The 20517-nt window shown below is 36.9% G+C and overlaps 1 protein-coding gene across 7 annotated transcripts in view; it reads right to left on the reverse strand.

Moving 5' to 3' along the window:
* Positions 1-13219, reverse strand: part of LOC128214242 (probable 3',5'-cyclic phosphodiesterase pde-5) — a 53682-nt gene extending 40463 nt beyond the window's left edge. For 4 of the 7 annotated variants that reach the window (XM_052920611.1, XM_052920610.1, XM_052920605.1 and 1 more), the window contains exons 1-3: positions 12350-12494; positions 11206-11689; positions 4752-4892 (exon numbers count right to left, since the gene is read on the reverse strand). In XM_052920611.1, coding sequence (XP_052776571.1) covers positions 4752-4892; positions 11206-11323 — 259 coding nt within the window. In that variant the 5' untranslated portion in view covers positions 11324-11689; positions 12350-12494. Of the gene's footprint in view, positions 1-4751; positions 4893-11205; positions 11690-11825; positions 11869-12349; positions 12495-12761; positions 12850-13115 lie in introns of those variants that run through there. The other 3 variants (XM_052920609.1, XM_052920607.1, XM_052920608.1) reach the window with 3 other exon arrangements.
* Positions 13220-20517: the final 7298 nt, after the last annotated feature.

The following is a 20517-nucleotide window of genomic DNA, read 5'->3' on the forward strand; positions in this document are numbered from 1 at the left end:
CGACCAGTGAGGGAAGGGGCTAGAGAATAAACCTATACATTAGCTCTCGTCCCTAACTATTGGCACCACGACCAGTGAGGGAAGGGGCTAGAGAATAAACCTATATGTTAGCTCTCGTCCCTAACTATTGGCACCACGACCAGTGAGGGAAGGGGCTAGAGAAGAAACCTATACATTAACTCTCGTCCTACACTATTGGCACCACGACCAGTGAGGGAAGGGGCTAGAGAATAAACCTATACATTAGCTCTCGTCCCACACTATTGGCACCACGATCAGTGAGGGAAGGGGCTAGAGAAGAAACATATATATTTGCTCTCGTCCCACACTATTGGCACCACGACCAGTGAGGGAAGGGGCTAGAGAATAAACCTATATGTTATCTCTCGTCCCTAACTATTGGCACAAAGACCAGTGAGGGAAGGGGCTAGAGAATAAACCTATATATTAGCTCTCGTCCCTAACTATTGGCACCACGACCAGTGAGGAATGGGGCTAGAGAATAAACCTATATATTAGTTCTCGTCCCTAACTATTGGCACCACGACCAGTGAGGAAAGGGGCTAGAGAAGAAACCTATATATTAGCTCTCGTCCCTAACTATTGGCCCCACGACCAGTGAGGGAAGGGGATAGAGAAGAAACCTATATATTAGTTCTCGTCCCTAACTATTGGCACCACGACCAGTGAGGGAAGGGGCTAGAGAATAAACCTATATATAGGGCTCTCGTCCCTAACTATTGGCACCACGACCAGTGAGGGAAGGGGCTAGAGAAGAAACCTATATATTAGCTCTCGTCCCTAACTATTGGCACCACGACCAGTGTGGGAAGGGGCTAGAGAAGAAACCTATATATTAGCTCTCGTCCCACACTATTGGCACCACGACCAGTGAGGGAAGGGGCTAGAGAATAAACCTGTATATTAGCTCTCGTCCCTAACTATTGGCACCACGACCAGTGAGGAAAGGGGCTAGAGAATAAACCTATATATTAGCTTTCGTCCCACACTATTGGCACCACGACCAATGAGGAAAGGGGCTAGAGAATAAACCTATAATTATATTAGTTCTCGTCCCTAACTATTGGCACCACGACCTGTGAGGGAAGGGGCTAGAGAATAAACCTATTTATTAGCTCTCGTTCCTAACTATTGGCACCACGACCAGTGTGGGAAGGGGCTAGAGAATAATCGTATATATATAGTTCTCGTCCCTAACTATTGGCACCACGACCAGTGAGGGAAGGGGCTAGAGAAGAAACCTATACATTAGCTCTCGTCCCACACTATTGGCACCACGACCAGTGAGGGAAGGGGCTAGAGAAGAAACCTATATATTAGCTCTCGTCCCACACTATTGGCACCACGACCAGTGAGGGAAGGGGCTAGAGAATAAACCTATACATTCGCCCTCGCCCCACACTATTGGCACCACGACCAGTGAGGGAAGGGGCTAGAGAATAAACCTATATATTAGCTCTCGTCCCACACTATTGGCACCACGACCAGTGATGGAAGGGGCTAGAGAAGAAACCTATACATTAGCTTTCGTCCCACACTATTGGCACCACGACCAGTGTGGGAAGGGGCTAGAGAATAAACCTATACATTCGCCCCTCGCCCCCTTATTATTGGCACAGCGGCCAGTGTGGGTAAGGGCCAGGGGATAAACCTATGCATGAGAAATCGCACGCTGAACTTATCGCAATACTCTTTATTTTACTAACCACTGCAATGATCAGTATGACACTGCGTTTTACGTTGATAAATAACAGCAAAAAAATAACAATTTTACAATCGTCATTTCCCCTGTGAATGTCTGAAGGCTCGTCACTGACCGAATTACGAGAGAGGACACACGATAGCTAAGTCATGATCGATACAAACACACGTAACAATCATTGCACACAACGTTAATGTAATCGTCATATCAACAATGGCTTTATACCCAAAGTGCAAAGCTCAAGCCCAATATTAATTATTGTATGACTGTATACCTAATCAACTCGGTCTGAGCCAAATGTATAATAAGATAACATTCATGTGTATTTTGTCTATACGATTTGTCACATTACATGATTTCAGTAACATTTGACGTCATAGATATACACATTTATCAGATTCGATATATGAGCATGTACATCACTTTTCAGGAACAATTAGTACACATTTGATCTAGGACCACTCTGACCCACCTTTCTAATTTGGATTTATGTTATTTATGTTTTTTATGTTATTGTTGTGCTGTATTTAAAGTTTCTCCTTCAAACCCATCTGACAAATAATCCTTTTCACAATTGTCCCTGACTGGCAAATAATTCAACCACAAGAAGGCTTTATAATCTTAATTGTAATCGATCTAGAGCGTTATAGATCTTCACATGTATTCTTACTGAAATTTAACAAATATCCACTCATGATATCACAAGGATACATTTGAGATCTTAATAGGTTTGAATTGCTAGTAGTTCAGATATCACACTTTAAACTAGTTTAAATCGTTGTCAAGTACTGTGCACACGCTAACATGTTCTTGCGACCAGTGAGAATTTACTTATGAAAGTTAATATCGTTGTTATGCTAACATGTTCAATGTTGTTGTTTTTATGGCCAGTGTTCATTTTCTCACGAGAGTTAAAATCAATGCATTGCTAACATGTTTAAGTGGCCTGTGTTCATGGTCATACAAAGGTCATATCAATGCAATGCTAACATGTTCAAGTTGGCAGTGTTTATGGTCTTACAAAGGTCATATCAATGCATTGCTAAAATGTTCAAGTGGCCAGTGTTCATGGTCTTGCAAAGGTCATATCAATGCAATGCTAACATGTTCAAGTGGCCAGTGTTCACGGTCTTACAAAGGTCATATCAATGCAATGCTAAAATGTTCAAGTGGCCTGTGTTCACGGCCTTACAAAGGTCATATCAATGCAATGCTATCATGTTCAAGTGGCCAGTGTTCACGGTCTTGCAAAGGTCATATCAATGCAATGTTAACATGTTCAAATTGGCAGTGTTCATCGTCTTACGAAAGTGAATATCAATGCAATGTTAACTTGTTTACATGGGCAGCGTCCATGATCCTACGGATGTTCATATCAATGCAATGTTAACATGTTCATGCGTGCAATGTTTCTGGTCTTACGAAAATTAATATCAATGCAATGTTAACATGTATACATTTGCAGTTTTCATGGTCTAACGAAAGTTGATATCAATGCAATGTTAACATGTGTAGATTGGCAGTTTTCATGGTCTAACGAAAGTTGATATCAATGCAATGTTAACATGTTCATGTTGGCAGTGTCCATGGTCTTACGAAAGTTGATATCAATGCAATGTTAACATGTTCATGTGGACAGTGTTCATGGTATTACGAAAGTTGATATCAATTTAATGATAACATGTTGATGTGGGCAGTGTTCATGGTCTAACGAAAGTTAATATCAATTTAATGATAACATGTTGATGTGGGCAGTGTTCATGGTATTACGAAAGTTAATATCAATTTAATGATAACATGTTGATGTGTACAGTGTTCATGGTATTACGAAAGTTGATATCAATTTAATGATAACATGTTGATGTGGGCAATGTTCCTGGTCTTACGAAAGTTAATATCAATGCAATTTTAACATGTCCATCTGGGCAATGTTCCTGGTCTTACGAAAGTTGATATAAATGCAATGTTAACATGTTGATGTGGGCAATGTTCCTGGTCTTACGAAAGTTGATATAAATGCAATGTTAACATGTTCATGTGGGCGATGTTCCTGGTCTTACGAAAGTTTATATAAATGCAATGTTAACATGTTCATGTGGACAATGTTCCTGGTCTTACGAAAGTTGATATAAATGCAATGTTAACATGTTCATGTGGGCAATGTCCATGGTCTTAGGGAACTTAATATCAATGCAATGGAAACTACAAGGAGCTGCCCACAATACAAATACTAACTATTGTCTTGTTAAATAACCCGATGAGCAAAGCCTAAAGTCGAACAGACACTAAAATTATACACTTAAACTGCCCACAGCAACCTATATGACATGACACGTTGCCCTTGGTTAACGAAAGAAAATAATTCCAATACAATTAAACTACAGAAGAAGTCAGGTGGCTATGAAATAGGTGACTTAGTTAAGAATGATGTAATAAATTGTCTTCAACGTCGTCAAGCTCATCAAACTTTCAGTTCACATCAATGTAATCAATTATTGACTAAATTGTATTTTCAGCATAAAATATTTTTTTGAATGCCATTTTTTTTTTTTTTGCCGAAATATTTCGATATCCTGTTATTCACCGAAACGTGGCTTCACAACGACATCTCGGCTGATGATCATACGGATGTATTACATGTATACAACAATAGTAAATCGTTCAGAGTATCACCCTGCTGACGACAGTCATGAACAAAGACAACATAAATGTGTTTACGTTCCTGGACCTTGAGGATAACGAAACAAAACCATCTAGTTGGAAATCTTAATTAAACTCAAGCAATTATTAGTTGTAACATTTTATCGTCCTGACATTGACTAGCGGCAATGAGTACTTTAGGTTATATTAAGACACCGGCATAAAAACTATCTTTGTAAGCTGGTGAATTTAATCTTGAGTACCTTCAATCTCAATCTAAGATTAGGTCGATGGCTCGATGCTAAGTCAACAAAGTATGGATTCAAATATAAATAAAACGTCAATTCATTTGGCATTCGGCAACGTGTAGGAGAATTGAGTGGCGTACCTGCGTGTTTCCGTGTAGATGCAGAGGACGCCCTGGAGGATGGAGCTGTGATCTTTAGAGATGAGGTGGAACCGGAAGTAAGCTTGAAGCCCTTCACTGACAGGATATCCTGGTGATTCAGGTGTTTTCGCGGCATCTCATCTGAAACGACAAAACATATTATTTTCTAACATATAAATATTCTCACCTATTTGGAAATATAATCCATCATTTTGAATTATCGTTACCGACTGCCGCAATTGCCCTCGGGTCGGTTCCAGCCCGGATACACATGGACGACATTTATATAATCAATATTCCCACATGGCTTATCTACATTGGCGTTCAAGTTGGATGATTCGCGGACCCATGATGGTCAAGTTAAATGTATGATCTTCTTCGCAAAAAAAGTTAAAAACAAAACTCGAAGAACGTAATATATTCCTTTAGGTTGCGGATAAGAACAAGCCATTTTCCGTAAAGGCGTTCCGTTTTGGAATTATTTACATGATATTACAAGATTGGGCTCGTATGATTATCAGTATAATAGTCATTTCTCAAACATCGAAAAATTATGAAGCTGAGTGAAGTAAGCCGATAACAGACATTTGAAATACAAAAAAGAATAGTGCTGGCATCGCATAAACCATTGACTTACACAAAATTAATGAATGTCATGCTGGCGTTACATTGGGCATTCAAAAATTAAACGTCGTAGTGGCATGACATAAGAAATTAAACGTTAAAAATGAATGTCGTGCAAACGTCACGCCAGTAAGACATGTCTTATATCTACTATTGGCCACGACTTTTATTTCTTAAATGATCAATCTCGTGTCAGCACGACATTCATTTTTTGAATGCCCAATACATTTAAATATTAACTTGTATTTTTTAAATACTTGAATCTATTGTTTATCGGAAAAATAACCTTACATATTTGGAAAATCAAACCATTCCGTACTCTTAACTAGACCTTTGATTTTTTTTCTGAAGTATATTGTGTGTTGTTTTGTCCTTTAGAATACCTTTTTTAAACGGAAGCCATTTCCCGTTATTTATGTGCATTGTATGTGTGTTGTTAGTGTTGTCAACTTCTTGCATTCTGCTTTAATTCATAAAAAAGACTTAAAATAAAGCCGTTTGCCTAAAGAGGTAACCGAATGACGTCAGCTCATTCTCACTCTCCGCTTTGCGACATGATATTATATCACAGTTAGACTACACCATAAAACTGAATATTTCACATGGCTTAACATGATTCTGTCGCCGCTGTCAGTATATAATGCCTTTACTTTTTTACACCTGTCTGAGCACAGTCTAATTCCGGTCGGAATAAAACTATGAATAGATTTAAGTGCGTTCCAGTTCTCTATAACCCCATTTATATGACAAATGTTTGCCCCTGGTGGACAAATTTGCTCTTGTGGTAATTTTGGACGCGTTTATATGGCAATCGAAAACAGACATTTTTTTCAGTCAAAAGCTATGTGGGTCCTTTTACCCCTGGGAGTATTAATGCGAATTATACATGATTTAGCAAATTGAGCTGTGATGTGAAGGACAGCGACATCAGCAGTTTACAATGCGAAATATCATGTTTTCCTCTGTTATTTTGTATAAACGGAGGACAACACGGTAACAAAACAAAAGGAAAGCGCTAGCATCTCTGCAAAATGTTTGCCTGAGAGGCGGGACAGAACCAAGGCACCTTTATTGTTTCAGAATACTTTCAATGCTTATATGTTGTTGCACAAAATCTGCCTTTACAGCATATTCTACTTGGATATTTCAGCGCATTACTGTTCAAGTGGAGTTTAACATAGATGATTAATAATATTGTATAATTTTGCCACGAAATCGTGGCTATACCAAATAGGTCAATTTTGTTGTTGTTGCTGTTGTTGCTGCTGTTTTTTGTCGGCGACAATGTTTGGACTCTGTCTTGTAAAGCCTTAAATAGAGCAAAGTTGTCTCATAGACGAAGCGTGCACCTACTCAACCTGTTGCTGAAGAGGGAAAATCGATTTGTCATCCGTCTGACATTTCTTCTTACATGGGCAGCATTTTCTTAAGGTGAAATATATTTAACGAAAAACCAATTGTACACTATACTGAATATGCGCGAAAGGAGCTACCACTCTTATGATCTGCAACATGTGCTACAAGAGAAACAAACGATTAAACGTTATAAAAGTGCAATGTTTTTCTTATTTGAAAAACCCGCCATCCCTCATAAATCATCTGTAAATTTATGTTTGAACTGAGTTAGTTAGCGAAGTTATTTTTTTCAAGCTTTTCGGTGAAATGTGGAGTTTTAGCAGTGAAATTAAAATAGTGAAAATGAATTTACTACACACAAATGCGTGAAATGATCCATTTTAGGACTTCTTTAAAAATAAATATAGTTTGATATTAAAGTGACTGTGCACCAGATTGGCACCAAAAAAGTTTTTTTCTGTAACGAATCTCAGGACAATCATTTAATAGAACGCTTTGATATCATAATTGTAAAAAAGTACCAGAATGTAAAAAAAAATTGTGTTGGAGACCGGGTTCGAACCCGTGTCGCCAAAATTGCAGTCCCGCGTCGTATCCACTGAGCTACGATGGCTTACTCTGATTAAGCTATACACCTAACTCGGTAATATCACATGATAACACCGACTAGCCAATCACGCATAAGGAATGAATTCTACCAGGTAGACATACCCAGTAATCTTTTTTAATGGAAAAATACGAAATAACTGCTAAACTTAAATAAATTGTTAACTATGTGGTACTGTAGTTAGTAAGTTTCAATGCATTGTACACATTAATATCAAGTTTATGACAGTTTTCAACAATTTTATTTTTTTCTTGCAAATTGATCATCTGGTGCACAGCTACTTTAAAAAAGGTTGCACATAATTAAAGGATTTTTTTAGAAATTATCTTTAAGATATCTTTTCAAAATGTGTTACTTTATCCTACGAACTTTTCGTAAATTTACACAACAATTAACCGATGAACAAAACTAAAATACCCAACCATAATGATATATAAAACATGTCATGAGGACAAGAAAAAAGAAAACGACCAACTGGTATCTGGCAGTAAGAGTTAATACCAGTGTATTATACACCAGTCACCTGCGGGGCCACCTAGATGGTAAAAACACGGCCCATTTCCCCGGCTATCCCCGGTTTACCCCGGACTTGGGGGCAGGGGGGGGGGGGCGTGGTTGCAATAAACTGATGCATTATGAAACCAGCTCGAAAACGTTTTACACTGTGACCTCACAGTTGTACCGGTTCAGGTTTGACCTTGAACTGTTATAATTCGGGACTAAAATGCATTCATTGAAGTATATTGGTGAATGTTTATAAAATGTTTGCGCTGAAACAGGAGTAAGAACTATTTTCCCACTAGCCGGTTTAGAAAAATTCATTAGCGATTAAAACTGTGCGTGAGGGGGAGTACTATGGGCAAACAAAGGGGTGTGTAAAATAAGGGATATTGAGGAACATAGGCCGAATATAAAAAAAATGAAAAAATCAACATCTAGGAAATATACAAAATAATGAATTCATTCACTGTCAGATTGAATAATACTTCACTCGTGATCATAGAAAAAGCAGTATTTCCACGAGTGGCGATCAATAAACCACTCGTGAAAATATGTTTTTCTATGACACTCGTTGAATGGAATACGATCTTACACTGAGTTCAACAAATGTCGCCTATAGTTTTGGCTTGTGTGTATAGTTGCATTCCGACCAAACTGTCAACCAACAACACGTGCCTTTTTTAGCATAAACTGTCTTCATTTTTCTCACTATATCATCACTATATATGTCCCCAAAAAGATTTACTTTCACAGTAAAAATGAGCTTTCCACATGTGCTCCTGACTTGCAATTCTTCCCCCTTCGCTCTTAAAACAAATACAATTATTGATGCTTTAGGGGAAATTCATGAACACCGTTGCTAATCATCTACATCTTGTATGTATTATCATTGTCTGTGCTGATACAGGGAAAATTGAATATCAATAGGATTGGTATATTAGGAATATTGACCACTGTCGTCGTTGTGATCGGAGACATGATTTATTGCTGGTTTAGTTTTACACCGATTGTGTTCAATTGAAACAACATGGTTGCCATGGTTTCACACACTTGGAAATACTGAAATCTAGAATGTATATGGATTATTATACATCCAGGTATAAACCGACTATTTCCATATCAAGTTTTTCCACGTCAATACTTTTTTTGTAAATTAATATTTGTCATCATACGTCATTGCAGCGCCATATAATTGTTTCACGTCAATTCAATAGTTCCATTTGATTTAGGATCATGAGTTTCCCTGGAAATCATTGTCATGTGCTTAATCGCAGAGCCATATGATGAAAATCAGAACAAGCTCTTTAACTAGTATTAAAGTGTAGCATGGAAAAGCTGTCAGAAACAAAAATAGTTGAGAAAAAAATAACTTTCGCTTTAAATTATAAGTTTTCCCTTAATAAGTTGCGTACTAAAGATGTATGGCCCTTCTATATTTCAAAGTAACCTATAGCTCCATAATGTCCAAGTGTTGTTGCCTCATGCCAATGTACAATTTGGGTAGTAACTGCATCATGATGGGGTATCGATAGCTTATTAGTATAAAATATGCAAAAGTAGTGCCTTAATGCGGATGGTGAACTAAAACAACTACTGATAACAGATATGTACGAGTTAAAATTATCACGCTATTAAAAATGTTTTTGTCAGTGCAGGTGTGAATACAATCTGTACATATACACTACATATAACCCGGTTCTAATAAGAATAAAACTCTCAAGTAAAAAACTACATTCATAAACAATTTTAGGGGTGGGTCTAGGATTTGAAGTTAGAGGGGCGTAACTTAGAGGCGTAACCTTTTAACTTGCACCGCTCCCTAGAACCCGAATAACTAATTTGGGTTAAATGGTTTACAAAGTGGTTTTGGGGTATCCCTCCTCCCCCCACCCCCAGAACATTTTGACTCCCCCGCACAATTTTTAAGATGTCTATATAGAAGTCTGAAATTGTACTTTCTGATGTATTATATTACTTTTCCTTTCTGATAGTGTACAAAAATGTTAACTGAGCCACTCAACTCCGACTGAATATTTGAGAATTTGAATTTATTACACATGACAAGCCAACAATTTATAAAGTGGGCGTCCATCCACGATGTACATTGACATTGCCTCGTTAAATGACACTTCTAGCAGAACCCAAGCAATGATAGGTTAGTGAGTTGAGAACCATCAGCCTTCCAATAGCTATTGTTGACTGAACTGACACAACTGTACAGCGACATCACCATGGAAACATAGATAGTTTCCAGTTTTAAAGTGTTTGATTGCATCTACGCAAAAGGTTTTAAGGTTTCAAGCTGGTTTGAAATTACTTATGAATTCCATTAGTGGGACTCTTTCTTTAATTGGGACCAAAATGATTTATTTCTTTGTACATTCAGAATAATGTTGATCTTGGCCAAAATATATTATTACAGCAACACCGACTTCCAGTAATTGTTAAATGAATATAAAGAAGAGGGTCAAGATGGCCCTTTTATCGCTCACCTGATTGGACAAACGGTTATACAGTTATTGACCGGGCAACATACTGGAGGCATCCCGCCCGTATGCCGCAAGTGAAAATATAATACTTCCCACTTTTTAAACGGGCGTATTAAAATGTGTATAAGTTTAAAAAGTATCAAATGATCATAACTCCGACAATATTCAAATAGGAGTTGAATAACTTGACACAAAAGAGCAAATGGTTACTGAAAAAAAGTTCATGAAGCTTGAAGTTGATGGTTTAAATGATTGTTAAACAATAAGGAAAAAAACAAGAACAACAAAAAACACATATATATAATAATTTTGATAAAAGGGTCACAAAAGGAACATTTCTGTGTTAATGGTATGAAATCGGGCCAATGATTTCTGACGAGAACATTTTTCTTTTCTTTTTTCAAGATAAGCTGCCATGTAGATTTTACGAATCACAATGCGATGAGGGAATTTGATATATGGTCGCCTAAGGAATATTAGTTTTCTATTATATAGACATCTTGTGAAAAGAAGCTCCGTCCCTGGCGGCCATGTTTTTAAAAAATCAACATGGAGTGAAAAAAACTGATGTCACCTATGGAACTTTTTGTGAAATCATTATAAAATCGGGCCAGCGCATGCAGAGGAGAAGATTTGCAAAGCGTTCCATACAGAAATACTGTGAACATTAGCTCCACCCCTGGCGGCAATGTCTTATGTTCGAATCAACATGGGGACAAGGAATTTGATTCAGGGCCACCTTTTTGTACTCAGGTGAGCTAAAAGAAAATCAAATGTCAAATGCCTGAAACTGTTTACCATTCTATTCTATCTACATTTCTATTCTATTTAACAACACGTTTACAGGTTATAAAGAGAGCATGGGATGCTAGTTTACCGTTTAGAGTGTGTTCACATGATCCGTTGCCATGACATTTCTGAGGTGGTGGTTGCTTAACAGCGCCTGGTAGAGGCGGAAGACGTCGATGTTTCATTTGACGCACTGGATTGGACATGGGAGAAGCTGATGGTGGCTTTCAATGGCTCTCTTTTCTTTCACACGTTTTTTGTTATCCGTTTTTATACATTTATAAAGATATTCTCCAATCCTTCACGTGTTAATGTTTCGTGTAATTTTTTCTCACATTTTTCTTCTCTTAATTCGCTAACAAATTGAGCCAATAATTATTTTTTTTGAGTCATGCACATTAAACACACATTTTCATCTATTCAATGAATTGGTTAAGAGTATGCATTATTTGTATTGATGTATGCGACTGTATTTGAACTATTATGCTTAACGGTTCCAATAATTCATGAAAGAACATTTATAAAAATAATCGCATCAGAGATATTCCATTGATCAAATCACATCCGTCACTCTGAAAGAAAACGAAATAGCATTTACAATCTCAAAATGAAATGTTATTTAAATTAATCAACTATAAACTAAACGCGAACAAACTATTTTATCGACACTCTTAAGGTAGAGAAAAATAATCTGCTTAATGTATGCACAACACGTTCAAGTGAAGTCAAGAGCATCTAATCATCGAAACCACCACAGATGGAATGACAAATGAGACCATCTTCCGGAGCGTTAAATTTGTCTTTTTCACGCTAAACGGATTCTTAAACACCATTAATATGTGACAGACATTGACAGGTTAATGTCTAGTACATGTAGCAGGAAGCGTGCGGTGACCAGATGATAGTCACCTAATTACTTGGAAAACCAATGTTACAACACATCACATTCAAATCATATACATTATTTGAACGTGTCTTAATGGTTCGTTCAACCAGTTGTAAAGAGTATACAAGTCATGTAACAGTTGTACCATGTTGTCCAGGACAACGTTCTATAGAAGTGAATAGCGTTCTAAATTATCCGCACGGTAGCAATAGAATATTTACGCCCATTCTTATTTGTTATCGTCCGATATGGCAGCTAATGTGCCGACGTAAACACAGAAATCACTATAAGCCATTGTACAGCAGGCACAATTATTGTATAACACTATTCATGTAAAAATACACACCTTTATACCACGAACAAAGCATCTACAACGTATTATTTTTCTTAATATAAGACATTAAAATGATGAGAATTCCATGTCCGTGTTTATATAATACACGTGTAGGTTTAAAAGATAACAATCCCTATTTTAACATGATACATTTCAAACAGCACCTTATGATATGACCGTATACAGCTGATGAATGAGGGTGACCTAGATTCACGCGAGTATGTTAATTTGTATCATTAAACAATTGCACAATTAAGTTTAATGAACTTATGAGATTAAGACACGTGGTCTTAGTTCAAAATAAGCCTGCATGGAATGTAATCAAGACACTTAATAAATACACATAAAACATTTCATCATCACAAATTACATTTACTGAAAATAGTTTGTGAAGGCTAAAATATTATTCCATTAAAATCCGTACTTGTTTCCTGATGAATTCCACATGGTACTCTTTGATTTTACAAATTTCAAATATGAGATGATTTTGATATCATTGTGTCTCTTCCTCCGATTTCGACAAGCGATTTTGATAAAGTCAGTAATAAACCCAGGGGCGGTCGTGGAGAAGCATCCTTAGGTTCATATAAGAGTTAAACACGATCTTGCCCAATAAATTCGATAAGGAAACTTAGTTTAAAAGATGGCTGTTACTTTGAAATACTTATTTGAAAATTGGTTGTTTTCTACCAATATAATGCTAACTCCTTTGTTGAAGTTAAATAGGTTCATAGCCATGCTCAATTTGTCATAATTACTTTATTTAATATAAACTTACGTAATTTGATTTTGCTATACTATGACGAAATAACAGATCACAGTCAGTGAGATGTATCGCTGACTATCTTGTGTTTACACTCATATTTTGTTCGGATGACATACGTCCCTGTCTGACAATGATAATATATCAAGTGACGTTTCCGTTTAGCTCTCCTTGTTTTCGATGACAATTAAATTGATGAAACAGCATTTCACGGATCATTGTCACCAGCGATTAAGACTTTTTGTAATTCGTTTATTGTTTTGAAGTTTGAATTCTTCTATCCACTATTTTTTTTGAGAATTCAGATGATATTTTTTACTTTATACGCTGTTTTGTACAGTTTGCCGTTCAGGGTGACACCATGAATCCACAGCGAGTACTATGGTAATGAAAACTGTACGTGCATATCTGTATGTAGACTCTGAACAAGGTTTTATTTTAATTTGAACGCCATGGCATTTCACAAACTCGGTCATGAACCCAAATTTACAATGTAAATTCAAGTCGGCTATAAAACTTTCTTAAAGCTGATACAAATTGCTGCGGTTTAAACGATGCTACAAAGGTTAACCCACGAAATAGTCAAGTACTGTCTAAAAAGATAATTGCATGTAAACTCTTTGTTCGATTGGTAACCTCACTGCCTTATCATCGTGTGGTACTTTTATTATTCACCTGTAGCCACAGTCGAATTTAACAATGTTACAGTTTTCGGCCACGTCTAAGTATATTGTCATATAAACGCTTATAGTTGCACGTAAAATGCGTACACTGTATGTTAACGTTGCATATAATAACAGCTTACAAGAAAGACAACTTGAACGAAGTTGTTCTACATCGTTTATAACTGACACTTTTCATCATTACTACCCAAATGTTGAACAACATGTAGCATGTAACGCACCAGTCAATTGTAACCACGCCCCCCCCCCCAGGTCCGGGGAATAGCGGGGACTTTGGCATTCGGTCCAGCCAACCCCGGCTAAAATCTCCGTCCTGCGGGGACGAACTGATGGTCAAATCCCCGCCAAATGCCCCCGCACCCTAGGGACCCTAGGTAAGGCAAATTCCCCGCTATATTTTGCGCGAAGACAAAACCACCGCATTCATCCGACACTGCGGCGCCACCTGAAAGGTAAAAACACGGCCCATTTCCCCGGCTATCCCCAGTATACCCCCGGACCTGGGGGGGGGGGGGGGGGCGTGGTTACAATTGACTGGTGCATAATAGTCGTACACACTGTAATAGCAAGTAATCTGGATTTTTACACACTCAGCGGATTTAGGTGTTGTTGTTTTTTTTAAATTTTAAGTCATTTTCAGAGAAAAAAAGTAGTAAAATACACTCAAAATACACCATTTCAGACCAGAGATTTTTGAGATTATAGGGGGAGAACCCCAACACCACTGCCAACATTTTAAATCATTTAAAATTCGGATCTGAGTTAGGGGGGAACGTCAAGAGGTTGTGCCCCTAAGTAACCTCTAACGTCAATTTATGTGTTCGCCAATCGCATAACTAATAAGTATTCGTATGTTGCTACTTTCACGTTTATTGCGGTTGAACTCACACAATCTACGGCTGACATAGGTACCATTGAAGAAAGCCTGTCGAATGTAAATGAAACTAGTCGAAAACTCTTTCAGTGTTATTTAAAACGTGCGAAACTATATTTGGCGTATTTTCACAGTTTACCATTTTGCATCGAAAGGGTTAACGTACGAAATGGCAGAAATCGGCCATCAAAGAAACACGTTATTTAGATGTAATGTCAGAAAGAGCAAATACATTTATTGGGACATGTTGCTTTCCGAGAGCATTCATGCGAGATTCGCTTGCTTAGTCATGTAATCAACCGCAAACCGCAATTCAATGACCGAATGCCACCAAGTACGTTTGACGTTAAACGACCCCCGTCCGTTAAAGTAGGTAAAACTTTATCGATTAGCTACCAATATGTATTACCACAGTCGTTCTGCTCCAGTTGTAGGACTGAACAACACCGTGAACAATTTATACAATACAATAGAAGTAAATTAAAAAATATATAACGTGTATAATTTTAATGATTTACATAAGTTCATATCCTTTCATTTGCCATTTTTATTTTAAAGACATTGCACACATTTTAAACATAAACTAGCTGGGGCGGTTGAGTTAGAAAGTGATTATCAACCAGTTCACTCACTATGCTTGATGGCATTCAAATTTCAATTTTTCTATAACTAAGGTGAAATTGATTTTAAGTTGTGGTTATTTGAAGGACTTTGTGTATTTTGTAACTTTATAAAAATAGTGTTATTTTGAAATTTTAGTTTGTTTAACGGTAATTTTATTTTTGCACGTGTTTTTATTTTCGATTTTGAAAATAGATATGATTTCCCGAAACATGTGTTTTACACATTTTAATTAAACAAAAAAACATTAAAATCAACATTAGACAATCAGTTAACGAGCTGTACAAAATATGTGTACACTCATTTGTATCAAATGTTTAAAACTTAATAAAAAGAATGTAAACATAATTAAACATCGCTTAAAATTGACAAATTAAAACAATATCGTCTGAATGACAATTTTTACATTTTCAAAAAAATGTTTAGCAGAGCGTATTCACAAATGTCGCTGTTTATCACAAACTTTTCCCTTCCAGTACGGACGTCAGGCGTACTGGCGGTTATTATATACTATATTAAACTATCGTTTCTTCTTTATTTCATCATAAATGTGGCCGTTTCAAAATAGATTTAGAGGCATTTCTAGATTTTATGTTTTCACTAACCCTATATTTTCTGTCTGCTTAATGTTTACCCAATACTTTAAGCGAATAGTGTGTCAAGTATGGTCAGCCTGACCCTTATTCGCTGGTACCAGGTATTAGCACTAAATGCCCCCTATGTGCCATTACCGGGTCGTCGGACGTCACATCACCTCCTAGAAGTATAGACCCCTACCCAAAGTCCACAAACTGGCTTACAATAGAACATTATGCGATCCTTGACCCTTGCAGTCATTTTTGGTCAACCTGAACCCATGTTTGCCATTATCGGCTGGTCCCAGGTTTAAGCCTAGATTTCCCCATACATGCCGGTATCTGGTCTTCCGGCGTCACATCGCGTCCTCATAGTAATAATAGCCCCAACATCAAAGTTTATTTACTGGCTTAAATAATCAAAATATGTGGTTCTTGACCCCTGAAGTCATTTCTGGTCAACCCGACCCCATCCTTGCCCTTTAACTCTTATTTAGCAATAAACCATTTAACAACCTTCGCGCAATATTTTTCTTAAATTGACTAACTAAGGTATTATAATCCGTAAATATTTTGGCTATATTTTTCATTCCGCCGTTCTAATTTTGTTATTTGCTCGTGGCTCTTTCTTATTGACTGCTTACTTAATAGGGGACTGTTATTACTTTTTACATTTTAATCAGTTATCCCCCGTTGATTAAATGGGCCAATTTTAGCGCACTAAACTTATGAATTCTGAATTATACTTCGAAACTCTTAGTGTGATATGCTTTATTATATATGATAACTTCTTTATCAAATACGTAATACACAAAGTCCACATACGTCTGCCATGACATTTGAAGTATAAAGCAAATAAAGATTATTGAAATGCTGTAAGAACAAACCGTGTATCAAATTATTTTCAGAAAACAAATTCAAATAAAGGAAAAACGAATTTAAAGCTAGCAAATTAAACAAATAATTATATTTTTGCATGTTAACGTATTCATGACGCCTTAGAACTGATGTATAAATTTAATATTCCCATTTCCATTAAGAGCTCGAACTACGTCACCAAGTACAACAATTTAATAACACCATATTAATCAATAACACAGCTGGCAAACGGAAAATCTGAAATGCAGCATACGAAATAAAATGCATGTTTGAATGTCATAAAGAATAATGAGTAAACTGGCGGATAATCCCTTTCATAGTTGAGTTCCGAGTAACTTTTTCGTACAAAAACTCCTATCACAGCATAATGCACCAGTCAGTTGTAACCACGCCCCCCCCCCCTCCCCCAGGTCCGGGGAATAGCGGGGACTTTGACTTTTGGTCCAGCCAAGCCCCGCACTGCGGAAACAAACTGCTGGTAATATCCCAGCATAATGCCCCTGCACCCCAGGGGCCCAAGGTAAGGACCATTCCCAGCTGTTTTTGGTGCGAAGACAAAACAACCGCATTCACCCGCATTCATCCGGCTCTGCTGGCCACCTGGGAGGTAAAATACGGCCAATTTCCCCAGCTTTCCCCGGTATACCACCGGATCTGGAGGAGCTGTGGTTACTACTGACTGGTGCATAAAGCCTGAATTACATATATGCATATATGTAAACTCTTTTAACAAACACACAGATAGATAAGGCAGCATAGCAATTATATAATTTGATAAATGCATAAGGGTTTGGACCGTCATCCTGGTTACTATTTTGGAACATGAAACATTATTAGACATGTAAAAATCAAACCAAATACTATAAAAAATTCTAATTTTGCCTACCGATTCTTTTTGAGTGCTTGTTCATTTACATGAAGATAAAAACCTGAATGATATTTTTATTGTTAACGATTCGTTCAGACTGTGTGAAAATTGTTTTAATCCATCATAAACATTTAACATAGCGCTTCCGATGCATTCCAAGGAAGCAAAAACTATTAATGCAAGGTCATCTTGTCTTTGTACTTTTCATTCTTTTATTGGTAGAATATACGTGACGTTAATATAATTTTTGATTTTCAACACCTATTTGACATCAGCTTTTCATTTCATATTTGTATGGGTTCCTGTGGAAAATGTCGTCTGCCGTGCCACTTAATGACAACACTCCTACACCTGTATTTGTCGGATTTCATTAGACGCGACCACTTTACAATTTTTAACGGACAAGAGAAACGGAACCGTTATGATGTCCGTGAAAATGTTAACGGTCCCTCGTTGGGTTCCAAATAGGCTACTTGTGGAATCAACAAACAAATATATTATTCGATATTGTTTTGGGTTTACTTATATTTAATTGTTATTTGTTTTTTTTCTTTCTGGAAATGGGAAATTTCCGAGGCTATAGTAGAAAAGAAAAAGAGCAGTGTCCGTGCCTTTGGAAAGTAGCCGGGTACGGCAAAAAAGGGTCATGTTTTTAGACTCAAATAAGGCGATTACGCACCTGGATATCTTCCTTACGTGTATAAAATATTGTTCACATATCTCCTAAACTGTCCCGCCGGCATTTACTGCGTAATGACTTATCGGCTGCCATTTGAGTGGCGTGGGGGTATACATGTTTTATTTACTCTTTGATGTTGCATATCAAATAATGTCATCCCTGCTTATTTAAACACTTACAAGAATGTTTAAAGTATTATAGTTTTTTAGTATTATATACCCTTGCTGCAAAATTTAGCATTTGTAAACAACTGTTTACAATTGTTTATACAATTAATGGAGCTCTTTTTCGAAGCTTGATGCTTAAAAAACTTATGTGTTCTTTAACACAACCTGGCAAATATACCCGCTTGTTATATTGTATTCGTACTTTCCTTGTGACTAAAGGAAAAAGGTCGCTACGATCATACTTACGGTAGTACAACATCTCTATATAACGTTCGAGCGCTTGAACGTAATGGTTATATAAAGATGAATAAATGCGTTTTATCGACTGTAATTAAGATGTCGTTGTCCCTTTGTCTTGAAATTATGACAGCATGTGTCTGGTAATCCTATATATATTCAGGGCTTCAGATAGCATCATAAGTATGTAAATATTTCTTCAAAAAAGTTTCCTTTTGTTGTTGTAACATTATTAAAATTACAACTCTTTAAAAGGACTTCGTTTGATTTGCTTTGGAATTATAACAATGAAATGCCATTACCTTCATCCTGGATAGTAATGATGTTGATATTTATTTGTTTTTAGGTCTTCTTGTCTTCAAATGTTCATTTACCAAGGATACCAAACAAATATAAATATAAAATTATTTTATTGAATTACATTTGTTAGTAACAAAGACAAATAAATGTATTCACGAAAACTTTATTTGACATCTCATTTAATTATTATTTGAATATTAGAATATCATTAATTTCAAGTACCTTTCTCATTCAAATTCACCAAGTGGGAGTAAATCAAACATCTCTGATAATAGCAGTGCCGGTGTTTCCCACACCTATGTTATCTAAGCATTACACTCAATGTACTCACTGATGGCTCTCATATTACAATCCAGAATGAAAAAGAACTTAAACACGTGTCACTCCATGAACATTATAAGTATACGAGGTTATTCGCAACTTAATTACATGTATCGTTGATATTCAGCATCCATTCAATAAGCTAAAGATGAATATTTGTATCCATCAACTAATATAGCTATACTTACGTTTGCCATAGTGCGGTGGAAAGGCGGCCGGTGAACAGCTGTTCCATGGATAATCTTGTTTCAAATGAGTTGAAATGTCAATATAAGTATTGGTACGCTTTCCTGAGCTGTCGGTGAAGCACAATTCATAGCAAGCTCACTGTAATCCTTCTATATACGAACATTATGAGAAGGCAATAGAAAGTCATTAGATGTACAACAGTTTCCTGTCTTTTGCTTCCATCAATATCACATTACCTTTTACCTTACAGTGTTCCAGGTATTTCCAATAAATTGCCATCTAGAAGACAGCTCCTATGTCTCCCTCGCTTATTTTATAATGAAAACGGCGCACTGTAGTCGTCGTTGTTCTGTAAAATATTCCAATTAATTTAGCGACTAAACGTGCATATCAGTGTCGTATTTAGTTCGATATTTAATTAGTACACCGAAATGTAGTCGTCAACATTTTCGAGCGTGGTCTATTCAGCTTAAATGGATGGCTGTGACATTTAACTACATACGATTGAAATATGATATTGACTTATTAACACTAGCTGTTAGTACGAAACTAGCAGTGCTGGCGATTAATTACGTACGTATACTACAACATGATATTGACATAGTATTGACCCTCCCTGTCCGTATCGAACTAGCTGTACTGAGGTCGTTGAAGAAAAAAGATATTGGCTATTAAAAGAATAATACATGTGAATCTGTATCTGTACTTGATGTCTCAGGGTCCATCCTAATGGCGTCGATAATCTTAATTGCTGCCACATATGCTTGGAACTCAAGCCATGCCCTTTTTCCAAGAAAGTTCGCCCTAATTCTCACCTACTCGAGATTGCTGCAAGACATTCACGGCATTGTTAACAGACACACTTGGGCGTCCTTCACCAATCAGAACGAGTGGAAGAGGTGACATACAGCCGAGACAGTAGCCTGTATGACTCACTGGTTTAAACCACGACAAAGAAGATGGTTGCGCCGTGAAATATACAGGGAAGCATATTCACTACCCGATAAAGCCAAAAAAAGATGTC

The sequence above is a fragment of the Mya arenaria genome, chromosome 13 (assembly GCF_026914265.1).
Source record: "Mya arenaria isolate MELC-2E11 chromosome 13, ASM2691426v1".
NCBI lineage: Eukaryota > Metazoa > Mollusca > Bivalvia > Myida > Myidae > Mya > Mya arenaria.